This window comes from Colletotrichum jinshuiense, chromosome 4 (genome assembly GCF_051148585.1).
Source record: "Colletotrichum jinshuiense chromosome 4, complete sequence".
Classification (NCBI taxonomy): domain Eukaryota; kingdom Fungi; phylum Ascomycota; class Sordariomycetes; order Glomerellales; family Glomerellaceae; genus Colletotrichum; species Colletotrichum jinshuiense.
Genome location: NC_139311.1, coordinates 2,340,542 through 2,359,402, shown reverse-complemented (window position 1 = coordinate 2,359,402; position 18,861 = coordinate 2,340,542). Strand labels below are relative to the sequence as shown.

At 56.4% G+C, this 18,861-nt stretch overlaps 2 protein-coding genes across 2 annotated transcripts; both read right to left on the bottom strand.

Moving 5' to 3' along the window:
* Positions 1-587: 587 nt before the first annotated feature.
* On the bottom strand, positions 588-2,287 carry EsH8_IV_000584 (carboxypeptidase C PRC1; the record flags this gene model as incomplete). The annotated part of the gene is made up of 2 exons (XM_083265474.1): positions 588-1,744; positions 1,807-2,287. The coding sequence occupies 2 exons, from the start codon at positions 2,285-2,287 to the stop codon at positions 588-590; spliced, it is 1,638 nt and encodes a 545-aa protein (XP_083124369.1).
* A 2,459-nt stretch (positions 2,288-4,746) lies between these two features.
* On the bottom strand, positions 4,747-7,552 carry EsH8_IV_000583 (3',5'-cyclic-nucleotide phosphodiesterase PDE2; the record flags this gene model as incomplete). Its single annotated transcript, XM_083265473.1, has 4 exons — positions 4,747-5,790; positions 5,847-6,439; positions 6,498-7,328; positions 7,381-7,552. 4 exons carry the CDS (start codon positions 7,550-7,552, stop codon positions 4,747-4,749), a joined length of 2,640 nt encoding a protein of 879 aa, XP_083124368.1.
* Between the last annotated feature and the right edge of the window lie 11,309 nt (positions 7,553-18,861).

Sequence of the window (18,861 nt, the reverse complement as noted above, 5' to 3'; positions counted from 1 at the left end):
TTGTTTTTGGGTTGTTTGCGACAATTACAAGGCGGGAGTTTTGGTTTTGTCGTTTGATTGTTTGACGTCAATCGTCGTCGCCAGAAAAGTTTTGGCGGGGTAATCAGAGCGTGGTAATATAATCACGGCACGGCTGTCAGGAGGGGTAGGGTAGCGGGCGGTGAAATACTTTGTACGGCAGGCAGCCAGGCGGTGCTGGTCTGACGTTGTTTTTTGCGGGTACCGAGCTGGAAAAGCTGCACCGGCTTGGAAATGCGCCGGTGACTAATACCGTCATTTCGACTCATCTCCGCTGCTATTAGTCAAATCGGTACCGGAGACCCCGTCAACACTATTCGCCGACTAATACTTGGGAACGAGGTTTACGAGAAAAAAAGTTCATATTCTAACAGTGTAACTAGATTCTACCGCGTCGGGCTGACACTCGCGCTAGTGATATCCGAGACGACTGGGTCCTCCCGTATTGACAAACTCCAATGTGCCCAGTCCTGCACCACGAACCAATTCAAGCGTTCACTACTACGACAGTATCCCCGTACGCTTTCAAACCTTCGTGTCGTACATATATCATTACTCAGAGGATGCATCTACGCAACCCACTCACCGCCAAGCCAGCGGTTGAAGAAGTTAGACGAGGCCTCGGGCTGGTCCATGGGAACCATGTGGCCGGCGCCGTAGAGCTGCATGAAGGTGAAGTTGCCGCTCGACTTGACCTTGCCGTACTCCTCACCCTTGCCAACGCTCAGGCCCTTGACCTCGGCCTTGTTGAAGCCCTTCTGGCCGGGCCACTCAAGGGCCTCGGTCCAGGCGCGGTTGCCAAGCCAGTTGCAGATGTAGTCGGCATCACCGGCGTAGATGAGAACGGGGATCTTCTCGAGCAGCTTGGGGACGATGCGGTGGAAGGGCTGGAACCAGTCGCCAGCGAAAAGGAAGTTGCGGTTGATGTCGAAGTTGCAGCTGTCGTAGCTGTCGACCTCGGCACCGAGGGCGTCCTTGACCTCATCCTGGTTGAGGTACTCGCTGATCCAGCCGAGAGCGGAGTAGCAGAGGTTGCTGCTGTCCTCGCACTTGCCACGGATGTCGTAGACGTTCTGGCCAGTGCGCTGGTAGGGGCCGATAAGGGCGTTGTTGCAGTAGATGCTGGCGGGGACGCAGGACCAGACGCTACCAGAATCGTAGCAGTTCTTGATCAGGCTCTGGCAGCGGGGGAGAGCGTTGTCCATGGCCTGGCACTCGCTCTCGTCGAGAACGGAGGGGTAGCCGCCCTCGCCGCAAGCCATGGGGCGGTAGTGGCCGTACTGGGTCCAGCCATCAGTGAGGCCGTTGCCAATCAGGACACTCTTCAGGTTGATGTTGCGGTCCTCGTGGGAGAGGATCTCGGAGGCGAAAACGGGGATGTAGTGGCCGGCGTAAGACTCGCCAGCAATGTGGAAGTCCTGCTTGGCGTACTCGGGGAACTCGTGGAAGAAGAGGGAGAGCAGGGCGTAGACGTCCTTGCCGGCGGCGACCGTGTTGGAGACGGAGGAGCCGGAGTAGGAGTAGCCGACGTTGACGGGCTGGTCGAGGAAGATGACGGAGGCGTTGTTGTTCCACGACCACTCGTTGTTGACAATCTTGAGCTTCTTGTCGATGGAGGCGGGTCCAAGCTCCATGAACAGACCGGTCAGGGAAGAGCAGCCAGGGCCACCGTTGAGCCACAAGACGACCGGGTCGTTCTTGGGGTCGTTGCGAGACTCGAAGAACCCTGCAACGGCGTTAGAGCAAGTCCACAAAGGAGGCGGGACTCGTCAATGGATGGTGGCTTACAGTAGAAGAGATGCTTGTCGTTCTCCTCGTCATCGAGGTAACCGCTGTACTGCTTCACCTTATCGACTCCGAGAGCGGAGGGGTCGACGTTCTTGGCGCGCAGGTTGAAGTTCTTGAGGCTGCCGGCGACCTTGCGGTGCTTCTCGCCGTTCTTCTCAACCCACATGCTCTCGACGTCGGCGCCCTTGACGACGTGGTCCCATTTCTTGTCGGCTTTGCGGGAGTGGGGCTTGGGCTTGGGGGGGATGGCGTTCTTCTTGAAGGCCTCGACGGCATCGGGGGCGAGCAGGGTAATCTCGTCCCAGACGGCCTTGGCCTCCGAGGTCATCTTGCCAAACTTGTCCTCAAAGGTTGACAGCCAATTCTGGCCGGCGACCTTGATGGAGTCGATGGGGCTGTCATTGCCGCCGAGGACCTGCTGGTCCAGGGCGACCGCGGTGGAAGCGGCGCCGAGGACGAGGGCGGAGGTCGAGAACCTCATGATGGGCAAGCAATTAGCTCAGAAAATGGGTTTCGCAAACTGTGATGATGATACCGGGTGGAAAGATGACGGGCAATGATAAGGTTGTGGCAGAGGGGGGGAAGGAAGGGAAAGACGAGGGAGGGAGGAAGAGAGGATGGTGTTGATGGGAGGTTGAGGGAGTCTGGGAGGAGAGAGCTCGGAGTAAGTATAACTAATGGGGTCGCAGGCAGGAAGCTCGCGGACGTAGCAAATGAAACATGACGGAGGTGGGCGGGCTGACTGGGTGCTGCTCTGCCTGGTGCTGGTGTGCTGGGCCAGCTTGTCACGGCTTGTTACCGGGCGGCTGGGGTGCGTTGGCCGCTGGCCCGCTGTCGCGACAGCAATGGCAGTAGCAAAGCCGCAGCTCAAACGCACAGTTGCTGTGGGGAGCTCCAGCTTGGAAGCAGAGCAACGACTGGCTCGAAGGCCAAGGGCCCAAGGGTTGGCCAAACGATAGTCGGGGGAGGGGAGGCTTCGTGTGCGGGTACCGTGTCCACCTGATCCCCGCGCCTCGGACGCTAAAAAGAGAACCTGCCCGTTGCAGAGCCACTAACAACTCCATACCTCTCTCAACGCCCGGCACTGTTAGTGGCGGTGGCCTTGCGTATGCTCCGTCACCAAAGCACGGCGCGACGTCTCGCCCGCCCGCCCTGCTTCGTCTGCGTCATGCCAGGTACACATATCACACCTCAGGCACATATTGGGACCTAGACCTAGGCCTGAACCCGGACCTGGGGCCTTTTGCTGCGGGTACCCATCTTTCCCCTGCCTGATAAGCGTATCACTCATTCCGATTCGCCGCGTTCCAAGCGGGAGGATCCCCTCCCTCAAGCACCACACACACACACACACACACACACACACATACACACACCATACACGCCCGAACTGCACTCCCCAGTTACGAGTTGCTACGCTCACCGGGAAACCTGGGGCTAGCTGGCTGGCGAGGTCAACATTCCTACCCTGGAACCCGTTGCTATCCGTGTTGTTCTTCCCAGGTTTATTAACTCATCAAGCATTGGCGGCGGTATTACTGCACTGTTTCGGTGCAAATGAGATGCAAGTCGTGCGCCCCAGCAACGACAACTGGCTCCATGGATGGCGGGCTCGGTCAATACCGGTGGTCTCGGCGACACACAGCCCTGTGTGTTATTTCCCTCTTTGACGCTTCAAAGGCCATCGAGTTGGCAGCAGCCCATTTTCACTTGCCTTGCACTAATTACACCCAGGCACACGAATGCCATCAATGTCAGTCAGCCCGCTCCCAAAGGGCGACCCGAACCCTATCCCATGACTCCAGGCGGACCCAAACCCCGGGCTCTGGCGCATGACCGCACGAGAACCTCTACGGTCATCCACTTGGAAGCTGATGGGCATACCATACCCAGACCTGAGAGACATTTGCGGCATCACCCAAGGCCGCCGCTAGCATGGCGTTTCCCCGCCGTCCGATAGCCGTAGATATGAGCACTTCACGGTTCCCGGACATCCTATCACTTTTTAAAGGCCTCAGGGTAGTGCTCGAAGTCGAAGCCTGTGGGCGAACGCGCTTACTCACCTAGGCTGCTCTGTTCGGCGGATGCACAGCGACGTCACATCCTCCTCCATGCACAGCTCAGGCCTAAACAAACGTCCCCACTGCCAAGCATGGACGGGGACAGGCGTCACTGCCTCGTTCAGCTGGGTACTACGGCGAACATACATGCCATGCGTGACCTGTAAATATCTATCTCGACGTTTTTTCACGAGTCGGAGATTTTCCCTGGTGGAGGAGTCAAGTCATGCCATAATGACTGCCATAATCGACTGGTCAGAGTCTGTATTCAACTACCATGGGCTGCCGGTGATTTCCCAGCCGCCTTGTGCCATATGCCTCCTCTCCTGCTTCCACTGGTCTGGTAGTACGCCCCCCCTCAACCTGGTTTAATAAAATAAAATAAAAGGGCCTTTGCTGCCGTCATTCCCCCCCGTATCCAGGCCTTCTCTGTCCATTCCCATGCCCTTATCGTCACAGCCCGCCGACTTGCCCCGGAACGCCGCTTTCCGTCCAGCCTGCTCTTGAGCCCAATAGGTGGTCGAGGCCCCTAACAACCAAGTCGTAGGCCCTGCCATCCAGCTCATGAGTTGCGCGGCCGTGTCTCCCTCGTTATCGCCGCCAGGGTTGGGCGAAACACCCAAACCCCCAATACGCATTAACTCCGTCCTCAATACTGTACATATATAGCGAGTTCCGTATGCTGTGCTGCTTTACAAGTCGTTTAGTATGGCGCTGCCCCGGTTATCTTGCGTCGTCATTAGATCAACAGGGTGGCTCGGGAATTTCGACCACTGGGACAACTTTGTGAACCGCCGCGGTTGCTAGTTTCCCGTGGCCGAGTAGCGCCACGACGTTGTGGCTGCCAGGTTCCGCCCAACGCGCTCAAAGCCTCAAGTCATCAGCCAGCGGTGTCAGTCACTGACATGGAGGGGCTTGACGCCCTGTTCCGCCGAAAGAACTGGAATGCGTTCATGCGGAACCTGCTTGATTTCTTCTTCACCACCTTGCCGCCGCCTTCTGCTTTGCCCAAGCCTCCGGGTGACATTACAGAGCCATTGCCCTCATGATCGAAAAACGGAGACTCGTGCTTGGCTTCAGCGATTGGCTTTGGCTCCGAAATCGTGGGCACACCCGGGAGCTGCTCCGTCGACTCCCTGCTGACAATACTAGTGCCCTGAGTGCTAGGCGATAGAGGCATCTTGCCGGTGGTGGCACTTGTGGCCTGCGAAGCCCAATCTCCAGTGTACGGTCCTGTAGTACTTCCATCCGTCGTCTCGCTGCAACGTTGCTTTCCGTTGCGACCGTTATGGTTGTCTGGGGAGCTGTTCGCCCTGTCCCGGCAGTGGAAGGGGTCGCTAGCAGCAAAGTCCGCCACCGAGTCAAACGACGTCACGATACCAGTGACCTCCTTGTAGTCCTCCGGAGTGTCTGGAACGTGGTTTGGCCTGTTTACCGGCTCGGCCGGCTCTGGGGAGAGTTCTTCATCTTCGTGTGTTGTTGACTCGTCCACCAGAGAAGGCGGCGTAGCGATTTCCGCCAAAGGTGTCGTCACCCGCGGGGTTATCGACTCCTTTTGGGTTTCTGAACCCGTAGCGAAACTCATAGTTCGCGGCGAGAAGGTCCCATCGCGGAGCAGCCGCTTACGGACGGGGTCCTCCTTTGCCTGCTCGTCCCGGATGCGCTGCTCGAAGAGACTCTTATTAATCTCAAGCTCGTCGACCGTGTACTGCATTGCTGGGAGGATGTCTGCTACCCCCTGGAAAAGAGGAATCGCAAACATATTCATGAAGCTTAGTTGCGCCTTGGAAAGTGACATTAGATCCTTCTTCGGAGGCGCAAGGAGAGATGATGCGATGTCCAACTCGCTCTCCATGGATGCCTGGCGCGAGAACTCGTCCGACAGGATATGCATCCACTTCAGAGCCGTCTCGTGTTTCCTCGCCTGCCACCCGCATTGTTAATTTTCTGATCGTGCCAAGGGACGTTGGGAGTACCTACCACATTACTAATGTCTGCACATTTGATGAGTAGCGAGCACGCCAAAGCCTTTTGTTCTTCCAGCATACGCCCATTCCACCCGTCGGTTGTGTTACTAGCATCCAACTTCTCCTGAGTGTCCCCGAGCCTCTTCATGTAGTCGAAGTGAAGGCCCATGTCAGTAGCGAGGATGGAGCTAATCATCAAATTCCTCATTTTGGTGTCCTCAAACGCGCTCGGCCAGTATATTCGAAGGATCTGCGAGTAAGCGGCACAGTGGAACGACTCGAGCACAGAGCGGTCATTGTAAAGTTGCGCCAACGGGGCGTTGAGGGTGACTAGGAAGCCGTTATTGACGCCTGGATGTCCGACGTCGTGGCCGATCGCTGTGATCAGAAGAGTCAATCCCTCAAAAGGATTCAGCAGGCTTGCCATCGCCGACTTCTCGGGCAATTCGCGTGCCAGAGGATCAGCAGGGTAGGGCGCAAGGGTGCCGATGCGGACCAAAAAGTGAAAGGTAGCCTGAAGCACGTCGACAACATGGCGAAAGTTGTGATAGGGCACAAAGCTATTGTACGCAGCCCTGCAAGCAACCAGGAAGCTGATGAGCTGGTCTGAGAATATTGTCAGCGACTGCCCGGGTACACTTGCAGTCGAGCTCCCGAGACTTACCTGTCGGTATCCGCCAACGATCCAACTCGGGCATGGTCAACGCATGCTTGAACATGACCATGGCTGCTACAAGCAGCTCGTCGTCCGTGAAGCTGTGGGCGCAAAAGTGCCATTTCCCAACGGCCTCGGCGACTGCGGCTTGGCGATCAGTGGAGACGGCAATGCTAACGTTGGAAATCCGATCATCGTCCGAATCTGTGCCGCCAGACCGGCAGATACCCCTCATAAGTCCGGATACCATAGCTTCCCTGAGATAAGCGAACGGCTTCTCTTCGTTCACTCCAACCCATGATCGTTTTCTTCCCCGTCGTACCTCGAGCATTTCTTGCTGTTCTTTCGCGGCTTCCTTATGCGCCCGATAAGCGTGTATCTCCAGGCTCGTGATGCATTTGGCATGAAGAGAACTGATGATGACGTCGACGGCGCCGAGATCCAGACAGCGAATGATTAACCGGCGATCGACCGCCGAAGTAGACTTTGGTTTCGCATCGTCGATAGCTGGATCGGTGATTTCAACAGCCTCGGGCGACGAGAAGCTCACGATGGGGACCGGTACGATCAGTTTCGACAGACTACGGAGGTGTGCCTCGGTCATGAGCCTCTGGAGCAGTTTGAGGCCGTAAACTTCCTCTTCCGGGGTGTGAATATCTATGTCGGCAGTTGCAGGACGAGAGTGCGGCGATGGCGACCTGGACTTTGAACGAATCTTGGGCAACGGGTCATCGTGGGGCACGTCAATGAGAACGAGGGTCGGCGTCAGATCCATCATGGACTCGTCCGAAAGCTGGAAAAGCGTAGAGATGCATGCCGAGCCTGTAGAACAGAGATACACTGGGGCGAGCCATTAGTACGTTGTACGCTATGGGTACAGTTTCTGCCCTACCTTCTCCAAAGGCTTCCAGCAACAATGCAGCGTCTTTCTGAACAACGTCGTTCTCCTCCAAGTCGGCCGTGGTTCCGTTCGATAGATGGTCGTCCTTCGCCTCGGGTCGGATGAGCCTGTCCCGGCGAACCTGGCGGTTCACGTAGACGACATGGCAGGTTGCATCGTCCATTATGGTTTTAAGGAGCAACCAGTCTCGCGACCGGAGCGCTCTGGCCACTAGGGCAAGGAAAGGTTAGGAGCGTGACGATGCGATTGATCAAGATGGCAGTTAACAGGCTTTGCAGCGGGACAAATCGAGGACGGCGGCCCGGTCCTGTCAGAAATGGCACAGCGGCGCAACGCCTTGAGTGTCCAAGTGGGCGCGCGCAGATTCAAAGCCGTAAGCTTTGTGGTGGGGGGAGTCGAAGCAATTGGAACGCAAGTGAAGTCGGGGTGTCGGCCAGGACTCTCATCAAGGGTGGTGGTGGTGGTGGTGTTTCCTCAAGGCGCGGGCGATGTAGCAGCAGCGCAGTCGATGCGATGGTCACCAAAATTGGCATCGATCGCGGTCGCACGAAATCGGATTGGCCGAGATCATGGGCGGATTATTTGGGATCAGGCAAGCCTTGTACTTTGGAGTGAGGGTAAGCGGGAGGGGATTGTCGTTTCGCAGTTGCGGGTACCGTCGCGCGGAAAGTTCGTTGTGTGCTTCGAGACGAAGGTGGAGAGGCTTCGCTATGGTGGTGCTGTTAGCAGCGACCGAGTCGGCGGGTTAGTCTTGCATGGAAGAGAAGGAGGAAAAAATGATTGTAAACTCGGGCGACAGAGAAGCGGAGAAGAGCAGGGCAGCGACGACGAATAGACGTGATATCATGAGGGCAGGCTACGTACAACAGGGCTGGGACGAACGGGCGTGAAGTGGGAAGAAGGGAAGAGTGGCAGGCGTAGCTGGGACGGGGAGGATGGAGTTTGGTAGGCAAGGTAGCGTAGGTACGGATACAATGGTCGGGTCGAGTACGAAATTGTTAAGCAAGGGGGGTGGGGTGGGCGCGAGAAAGAGACACAAGAGCCACAGAGAGACAGACTCTGAGTGTGCAAGCAGCAAATGCCCGGTGTGGTGTGTGGTGTGTGGTGTGGGTGGGTAGGTGGGAGACAGCGCAAAGGAGGAGAGTGGGAACGGCCTGTAGCAGACCAAGCTTCCTTGCCTCTGCCTTGCCTTGCCTGGCCTTCTTTGCCTCTTCGAGGGACCATACTTTGCCTAACAAAGCAAGGCGGGATAGAACAAGAAACAGCACAGAAGCTCAATACGAAAGCTAGAGGAGTGTGGCTAATCTAGCAGGGCAACCACTTACCAAAAGGGCGAAATCATGGAATGGGGGTGTTTTTCATTCTTCTTGTCTTGTCTGCCGCGGTGATGGAGAGAATTCGAGCGAATGGGTTGGGAATGGGCGACTGGGTGCGAGATGTGTCTAACGCAAGGGTCTTTTGGGTTGTTCTTCCCCCCCAGACGTTGACTAGGAAATGATGGAGGTGGAGGAGAAGAGGAGAAGGAGGAAGGAGGACCAGGTCGCAAGAGACGAGGAATGGTCGAGAGATTGGCGAATGCGGATTGGATTGGATTGGATTGGCAGAGGGGCGGGGGAGCAGTGGTGGTGTGTAGCGTGTAAGGCAAGGTGAGAGAGGTGAGTGAGGTGAGGTACGAGGCGACGGGTAGCGTGCTAGACGGAGTGCATGTTGCGTCCAAAGACCTAAGGTTTTACTGGCGCATCTCTGGGAAGAATGAACGGGATGGATGCAGAGAGAGGAACGGAGACGACAACCCGAAGTTGGTTAGGCGGGCAGCGGTAGGCTCCTCAAAGAGTGAGTGGCCGTCCAGTCGCAAAGCCAGAAGCAGAGGCAGAGGCAGAGACAGCAGGGCCAAGAGCTCAGATATTGCGCTGCTCTGTGCTGGGCTGGGAGGAGTGGGAGAGATAGCATCCAGTTCGGCTTCGAGACGGGATTGCCGGGTGCGACTGCAACGCCAGGCGAGCCAAGGCAAGGTACCTCGGGCCGCAGAGCAGAGAATAGGGCTTCGTCAGGTCAGTCTCTTCTGGCTTGCGCTCTTGTGATCTGCTTCACTCGTTCTTGGGCAGTTTTCAGGTCTCCCGCTTGCTGTGGACGCGCGGACAGGCGATTAAGCGGATAATGAGGGGTGTATTCGACCGAGATGTTTGACCAAATGGCAGGCTGGTGCTGGCCAGTGTGTGTATGTGAGTGGCCTGGCCTGCCTACCAAGTATGTGCGCAGGGGCATGCATGTGTGCAAGGCCGAGGCGACCAGTTCATTCAAGTACACAAGGCTTAGTAAGGCACAGTAGGTTCACGTCGAATTAGGAGAAGGTACATAGGAAGGAAGGCATGGTGCCTGAGAGCTACACAGGAGACTCGGAATCGCAGAATCAGCATCAGAAAAGCCTGAGCCAGACATGCCATGGGACGATCCTAGAGGGGAAGGACCCATGCCCGCAAGAAAAGACACGGCCGTAGAAGGTACTTTGTCCCGCCTGTGGCTGCTGCCGACCGACTGGCCATAAGCGCATGCCCGGTGCTAGTGTACCTACACTGCATTACACTACAGTACCGCAGAATGGAAGATGCCGGGAAATACTCTGTAGTCTTTAATGGGGTTGAAGCAGGCAATGCACCTCGACGGGCGTTCGCTCTCTGCCTCTTCATCTCTGGGAGCGCTTGTGCTGCTTATCTTTTCGTGTCGTGCAAGGCGAAAGGGGGGGCGGGGGAAGGGGGGGGGGGTAAGGCAAGGGAAGAGCCCTGCACCCGGTCTTCTGGCTGCCTTCTCGAACATCGATCGAAAGTGTGGAAGGCTTCGAGAGGACCACTGGGGGGCGCACCGGAGCTTCATACTGGAACTGCTGGGAACAGGGTTTGCAGGGAACAAGCACGTCAAAGCAAGGGCAAGGGCAAGGCCAAGTACAAGTGCAGGTACAAGTACATGTGCAAGGATGGCTGCGACTGTGGGGTGGAGAAAATGCGAGGACGAGGACGAGGACGAGGACGAGGGGGGCCGAGGAAGGGAAATACGCACACCCTAAAGGGACAGAAGCACACCGGTGGTACACCGGCACCCACCTTCCCGTCCTCCGCCGCCTCTGACTGGCTCTTATTGCCCTGCAACACGCGCTAGTGGCTGCCATTTCGACTTACCATGTACGTATCTTTTTTTCTTGTAGGGGTTAGGTAAGCAACAGGACAAGGTCCCAAGAAAGGTACCTCAGCTCGGGCAGGTACTAGTGTGTACAAGACAGATGCAGCCGCGGTGGCCTCTTACACTACCGCCATCACCGTCTGCGGGAGGAAGGGGAAGGCAGACCACCACGTTCTACTTACTCTCAGAGAGACACGGAGAGACAGAGACGGCGACCTTGAGGTAAAACGACCGACAGCCGGGAATGCACGGGAATGAGGCCGTGCTTGTTACCTTGAGAAACAGGACGTGGGTGACTCTCGGACGATTCCTTCGGAGGCATTTCATCGTTCCTCTGATGCCACGATACCGGGCCTCTTCTAGCGTGCCCCCATCAACCAACCGCCCCCCGAGCACGAAGCTGGCTCCATACCTCAACCCACCAACTCGGTAAGCAGTCCCATATCTGATCTTTTTTACCTCATTAATCTCCATAGCATCTCCCCATCTACCCACCGAAACCAACCACAACTGCACTACATGCATTCCAAAATCCAACCAACCTCTTTCGTCCTTGGTCGCCCGTCGAGAATGCGACGTTATCCTCCATCCACTTTGGCCGTCCTCATCTCAACTTGCCGCTGTTAGTCCCCCGCTGCATGCGTTCGCTCTGCCGCACTTGCGTTTGTTTCCCGCCCCTCGCCTCTGCAAACATGGATTGCCATGACACCAACACTTTGCCGCGATCGTCGCCTTCTCTCCCTTTTCCTCCCCGTCACGCTGTGCCGTGAGCAAAAGCAGGTCGGGAAACGCTTCCAAGGAACTCGACTCGCACTGCCGATCCTCGCCTCGCACAAGCTGGGCCCGGCCTGTCACGCAAAGGAGCCCACACTTTCCCCCTCTTTGGTCGCCGCAGTATCCAAGGCAAACATGGCTCTTTGCTTCTCTGATCGCAGATTGCTATCCACTTTTTGTAATATCGCCGAGGATCCTTGATCCATTCCTTCTTCGTGTCTTCCAGAAGCAACGGAGAGGCGGAGAGGGGGCAAAAGAAGGCTCACTATCACGGGCTTTCGTGATCCCCCTAGTGGACAGGGCCCTTGATCAAGCTCCACGCGCCTTGGTTGATGGCCTGGCACACTTGCCCTCCTATGCCGTGGCAAGCCTGTCCGTGGGCGCAACTCTCTCGATAGAAGCCCACTCCAGCAACCCCCCCAATTTATCCTACGACGTCTACTGAGACCGCCTTGATGCTACCTCGCATTCGTCAAGTTTGTCGGCCTATGCTGTTCAGTGGCCGGAGGTCGCTCAGAATGACCTGAGAAATGATCAACTCGGCCATGAGGTTACAAGGAGGCCCATCCTGTGTCGCACTCACTCCCGCAGGCTACGCTAAGAGAAGCAAACACACGGGCACGGTGTCGCTTCAACTAGAGCTGCAGCTAGCTGTAGACTTTCCCCCTCTGAGGCAGGGCCGCCCAAGTTCCCACAAACACTACAAGAGCCCGCTCGTGACGCAGATTGGCATGACCCCGAAATAATGGTTCCCTCTTCCATGGATGCAGAGATGACCAACCATCAAGAACGAGGCTAAAACGGACCCAGACATACTCAACATGGGAAGGAGGGGGTCACCAGCATCGCGCATATTCGTGATATGCCCCTCGGCCTCCCAATAGAACGTCGTCTGACGGGGGGATGGACACCAACAGGGCATCAGGGCCCTTGAGGCATTCCACATCATTATCGTAGCCTCCAAGTCACCCATTTGAACGCTGACGGAATACACTGATATCGCCCTTGACCAAGCCCATCCAGGTCTGGTTCCTAACCCTGGGCTGGCAAATGGCACCTTGCTCCATACGGAAAACACGACTCACTATACACCTAGCTGCCTACGTCACATCTCGCTCCTGGTCCCGCCACGCGCGACGCACAAGACCAGATCGATCTATTCGACAATTGCCCGGTCCCTGTGACAAAAGTTAAATAAACAAAAGGCTTTTTTTTTTTTTTGTCTTTTCTGCTTGCGACCGAATTGTCCCCATGGAAGGGTCCGCCGGACGAAAACGATGGTTTGGTGCGCAATCCTTTCTTCAGCCCACGACAATGAGGGCAACTTTTTGACCGACACTTCTGCTGCTCTCGGCGTGTCTCAGTCCTTGGCTCGCTCTATGCCATGCCTGTTTGTTTTGTCGACCTTCCTTATTGGGTCTGACGCTTCCTCCCATCTTTGCTCCCTGGCCGGTGAAAGACACGCCTTCTCTAGGTCTTGTTTCTTGCGGATGGCCTGCTGCATCCGACACCAATGATCCATGCCATGGGTTTTCTCTGCGGCTGGCCAAGTGATCTGAGGGCATTTCCACTTTGAGAACACTCGCTTCTCCCGACGCAGTCAACTCGGCATGGGGTTTCGGCCGGTTCTACTCCTGACATACGTGCATGTCCTGGCTCAATAACGGAATTTCCTTGTCTTGAACGAAATCTCCTCCCGTTCGTTTGCTCAATTGACAAGAGAGAGAGAGAGATATGCCCACCTTCTCCCAGCCACCATTTGATGCTTCCGTTTTTCCCGTGCCCCTGGGGTTCATCTCAGCCCTCGCCAGCTCGCCAATAAAATCGCAACCCGTCCAAGGCGATAAACTACATCCAGCCCCTCCAGCTCATCGCCGACCGTGGTTGGCGGAGCAAGCGTACGTGTCTGAACTCGAGCGTTCATTCCCTGGCACCCTGGTACACCACTATCCTGCAAGGGCAGCAATCCATCCGGCCACACGACATGTACCGCTCAGGGATCCCACAGGGTTGTCCAACTCTGCACCAATCCCCCCTCTTTCTATGAATGCTTTTTGGGGGGCACTTCCTTTGACTCTGACGCTAGGTGGTATTCCTCTCGCCCTGCGTGCGCACTTGGATCACGTAGTCATGAGACCCTAAAATTCCTTGATTGACCTCACAGTTGGGTGCCCCCATTTCCCCGCTTGCTCGAATTCCCGCCCGCGGCTTGACCGGCCTCCTCGGCGCCCGCAACTCTACGCCCGCGTCCTCCGAAAGAGCTCTTCTGCCGGCCGAACTGCCGCCATCTATTTCCCGCACCTATCGCCCGTCGATCAACTACACCGGACGCCAGAATGGTGTAACGGGCCAAGAGACCCGACAACATATCGCAGTGTTTGACAGGCTCTCTCTCTCTACGGTGTGGCCAAGGAGCCGAGTTCGGTACCGGAGCCTCACCTGACGGTTGGTATATGGACGGCTTGGGGACGCCATCTAACTCACATCATCCATGTTCATCTGTTTACTAGTGGGGCCCGTGTCATTGGATGCCTGGATACACCATCCAGCCTGACAGACTTCATCCTCGTCTTTGAACCTCTCAGCTTCTTCTCGCCCTACGTTCTCACTGGACGTTACTTCGGCGCACCGCGCCAACCTGAGACACAAGTGCCGTGTGTCCCGCACACCAATAGCCCTCCATTGCTACCTGCTGATAGGACATGCATATATCACCATCACCCATGCCGATTACCTCCCACATTGGCATTCCCCATTATTCCACTTCGGTGTCTGTAGTTGGTCACGTGCCCCTATGGGGAACTTCTTAGATGGGCAGGTATTCCGGTCCAGCGTGGGCCGACCAGTTGCGCAGCAGAGATAAGGCAATGGGAACGATTGGGTGTGTCACGATGTGGTTGTGTTTAACAACCTGACAAAGTAACCTTATCCAGCATGCGAGCGATAGGGGTCAACTCCGCAGGGCGGAAAGGGATTTCTCAGCACGCTCAGTTAAGCCCCAATGACAGGCTGTCGCCCGCAGTTCGTTTCAGCCCTGTCGATCCGTCCAAATTGGAGGTCCTCCGCGATCCCTAGAGTCATAGGTCTACTTCAAAAGCCTCGACTGTCGATTCCCGCCCTGACCCCTTCATTGGGTGACTCTGGCTGCTGAATATACCGTCGACGCCGCCAAGAAGTGAAAAATTCATCTAGCGATTATACCATCGCACCCACCCGTACTGTTCGTGCTCCCGCTAGTCCTGTCACGTCGCTCGACGCGAAGGGTAGAAGCAGGCCTGTTCGCTTTCTGATGCATGCAAGTGACAAGCGTCCGTGCTCGGTCCAAGCGGAATTGCTGTACTCAACCAGAAACGCCCTTCAAATCGGCTTCAACTATGGATGGCACATCCGATCAAACGTCTCATGCTGCCCTTATTGTTGTCGTGTCTGCGCATCATCGATTTTGCAGCGTTCCCTTTGTAGCACCCCGAGCCCGCCTGAGACTCGAGGGGAACGGACCGAACGCACCTCGCACCTCGCACCTCGGCTTCGATCCCACCTTCGACGGCTTCTAGCGTGGGCGGGAGAGGCGCGTCTCACATCCCGGCGGCTTTGGCTCACGGCGTCTTTCTGACGGCGTGGAAACGATTCAGCCAAGGTGAGGTAGACGTGAGAGGAGCAACCCCTTGAGAGGGGGGTTTCGGGATGTGTTCGTTTGAGACAGGGCTCGGCGTGGGTTCCGAGAGGGCCAACCATGCCCGGCTCGACCCCTTAACTGTCATTTTATTATTTTATGTTGGTGCGCCTGTTCGAGGGTAGTTCGGACGTGGATTTCTGCCTGGCAAGGCTTGTAGCCCGTTGCCGATGAGCGCTGGGGGGTTGTCGGTTGGGAAGAACCTGGGGATCGTGGGTACCCGAGGTTCGTTCGGTAGCGTGTCGTTGATTTAACCAACGTGGAGTCGGCCGCATCTATAGCCATTGCTCCAGGTCCTTAATGCACGTCGAGACGCGCTACGTTTTCAAGAGAATGCAGTTTCTGCCGCTGGCGGCCCTTTGCGTCAGACACACGCGGTTTCTGGTTGACGGGTTGACGGGAGGCGACTATTGGGGCCAGTTTGGATTAACCGTCATCCTGCTAAGTCGAGGACGGCTCCCGCCGCGGTTACCGCATGATCGAGCCTGACAGGAGCAACTCGGGTCAAGACCCTAGGAAGCCTAGCAGGCCGTCGCAGTGGAGTTCAAGTGTCGGTCACATTGTGCTTGACGGGGAGGAGTGAGGCGCGCCGCAGGCGGTATGTTGGCCGGGTCGTATGGCACGCCAGACAGTGTGTTGGTTTTGTTTGCGATATCACAATACTTTGTTTGGGCTTGGGGTTTTGGGGGGGCGAGGTAGTTTGCTGTGGCCGAGGAAAGGCAATCATGAGGCCACACACATGGGTTGTGGCCGACCCGCAAGCTCTGTGCCTTTATTCATCGCCCAAACTCTCTCTTCTTTTCTTTGGTCTCGCCGGCCCTGGGCCTGCCTGGGCTTGGGGGTAATACGGCCCGTGTCCGTTTTTTGTTTGGAGGAGCTGAATATCCGGCTCGTGGCTGGCACACAGTATCCCCTCCCTCCTTGCCGCCGCTCGTCGGCCGCGGCGTGTTACGGACAAAAGAACCGGTAGGTAGGACGGCGGGAGACGTATTTGTCAGTGTTCAACTACATGCGAGCCATGTTGGGCACTTCGGAGACCCGGTCTCGTTTGGCAAACACCCCTTCCCCGTTTCCCTCCCCCTCGGCAGGTTTGCCCGGTTCTCGTTGCCTGCGTTTGCCCGTATAAATGGCTTGGGAGCCGGAAACTTGTTTGTTTTAAAAATGGTGCGCATGCTGACTGCAATCTGTGGTTCGGTGGCCGGGAATGTCGTGATGGTATGCAGACGAAGCATCGTCTTGGGAGTTTCTGGAGGATGGGAGATCCGGCATCACTTCCGTCGAGCAGCCAGAGAACATGTCAAAACCTCCGTCTAGGTCACGAACTGGTCCCCCTCCCCGTCCAGCCTTCTCGAGTTGGGCTCGGTGCTGGGCTCGGTGCCGTGTTGAGGTGGGATACCGGTGCCTGCCGAAACTGACGCCGCTTTGGACGACGGCGAGAAGTGGCAGAGACGTATTTTGCCATTGCTATTTAGCTCTAGCATAGTGTAGCTGGGTAAATACAGAGAGCTCGCTGGACCACCGGGGGGGGGGGGGGGACAGCAGGCCGTATCTGGTCAAGAAGCGACCCTCCTGGTATCAATATCATAATTTTGCTTGTTCATTGTAATTTCTGCATGGGACATGGAAATCGAGAATAATCAGCGGCGAGTCCTCGTAACAACGGCCGTAATGCTGGCACTGAGGAGGGGGAGATGACAACCCCCCGAGGGGAGTGTTATTTCACTACCAACCACCAACCTTTCACGGCGCTTCCTCGACCATCCCGCACAGTCTCCGCCGCCGGTTCGAATCCGGGCCTCCGAGGGCGTCTCTGGCATCCACGGCTCTCGAGGGTCGCGGAGACGGTGAAGCTGTGCCCCCCCCCTTCGTTTCCTGTAGCGAACAGAGACCGTGTATGTTGGCAACAAAGAACGAACACGCAACGTCACCAACGTTTGTGGTTGTTGGCACAGGCGAGGATTCAAACGAGCGGGTGTTTTCCCTCTCTCTCCCTCTCTCTCCTCTCTCTCCTCCCTCTCCTCTCTCTCCGTCGTGGAAGGGGGGGGGAGAGTGGTCGATCATAAAATCATCAGCATAGTCAGATCAACCAACTCGTCTATCGGAGAGTGTAGACTTGCGCCCACGGCCTCTAGCCCTTAGGGGGCGGCGAACGAATAACGAGGACGGGCCCGGCACCATTTTCTGTAACAGCGGGCAACATCCGTTCGTTCTTGCTAGTGTGCGAAGGGGCCACGATGGACCCTTCCGCTGTGGTGTACTTGTTGACTGTTCGTCCAAGAGGATATCCAGTAACCGAGCACGGGGGGGCAAGGGGAGGACCAGAGTGCAGAGGTGTTGCGTCTTGTGTCGGTTGTCCGGCAGAACCCCTCCTCACCCAGACGTCCGGAACATGCACGGCTGGCCCGTATCTACTCGGCGAGCCTAGCGTCCGACCGATAAATCCTAGAGTCACCACACGAATGGACAAGCAGGCTACGGGGGTGCTGGCCCAGCGGGGGGAATGGGACCTGGAACGCTTCGTCTGGATTCGCCGCATCCGATACCATTGCCGCAGCTTCCTTATACCGCTCTATCTTGGACCGAAACTAAGGGAGATGCTACAGTCGTCCACGGCGTGCAATGACGATGAGATGGGCGAGTGCTTCGACATCCTCGAGGATCACGGATATATCCAGGCTGGCGTGACGGGCAGAGCCGACGTGGGAAAGAAGCGAGTGTGGGCTCACGTACACATGCCGGACATCATGGAACGGCGTTGCTCTCTAAGATATCTGTCTGATCCTGAGAGATATAGATTCAGATGAGAGAAGAGAACCAACCAAAAAAAACAACGAAGTAGTGGTCGGCACGGAGCCGGGGTTCGGCTACCTCGACTAGCAGGATCCGAGACTCCAGCAACGCAGAAACGCCCAGCCGGACCTAGATATAGTGCCATGTGACTACCGAAGCCAACTGACATCTTGGGACCTCGAGCGAGAACCACAGAAGAAGCCGGGACGACGCCACGACGACGACGACGACGACGATACGCGAAGATGCGGAAGACGGAAATTTTACTTTCCTTTGCGCACGAAACCAATAACAAGACGCATGGCGAGAAAGGCCACAGAACGCATGGACGAGGGCCGCCGAGGGCCGACAGGGCAGAACAGGAACAGACCCTTGGGACTTGCCGGGAAGCTCTGGGGGGCGCGACGCTGCCTGCCGTGCCGGCATGCCCAGAAGGGACTTTGCGATTTTGAGAAACGTCGATTTTTGTGAACTCGACACAAGGACAGGCAGCGTGGCAGCTGCTAATGGGATTAAGAGGGGCGGGGTTTCGTGAAGGATCCTTCAAAGACACCAGGAGTATACTACCGCGCCTTTCTTGGGTTATCCAAAAGACACGACCCCATCATACATACACACACACACACACAAACAGAGAGAGATAGAGTGAGTGGACTCCAAGACGCGAGAGAACACGGAGCACGACGCCGCAGGGTGTTATGAATGTGCTATATTCCATCATAGCCGTACCGTAATACTCAAAAGTCATACACACATATGCCTCATGCAACCGAGACTCCAACAGAATCAACGAGGCCAACGGCCGGCCCCGCATATGCCAGGGAATGAGGGGTTTCTATCTCTATTTACGCCTCATTGTATCCTCTTTTGCTTTTTTGTGTAATGCCTCCCGCCGAACCCCTTATTCATAAAACGCACGAGCACACCTGTGGTGCTCGAGTCTCAAGGAACATGCGCCCCGGACGTCTTTGTGCCGCCTTGCAACGCTGAGGCGGGCGTCACCTCCGTCCTCACAAAAATACGCAGCGCCCTACGGCGCGCAGGCTCGTTACTTAGAGCTC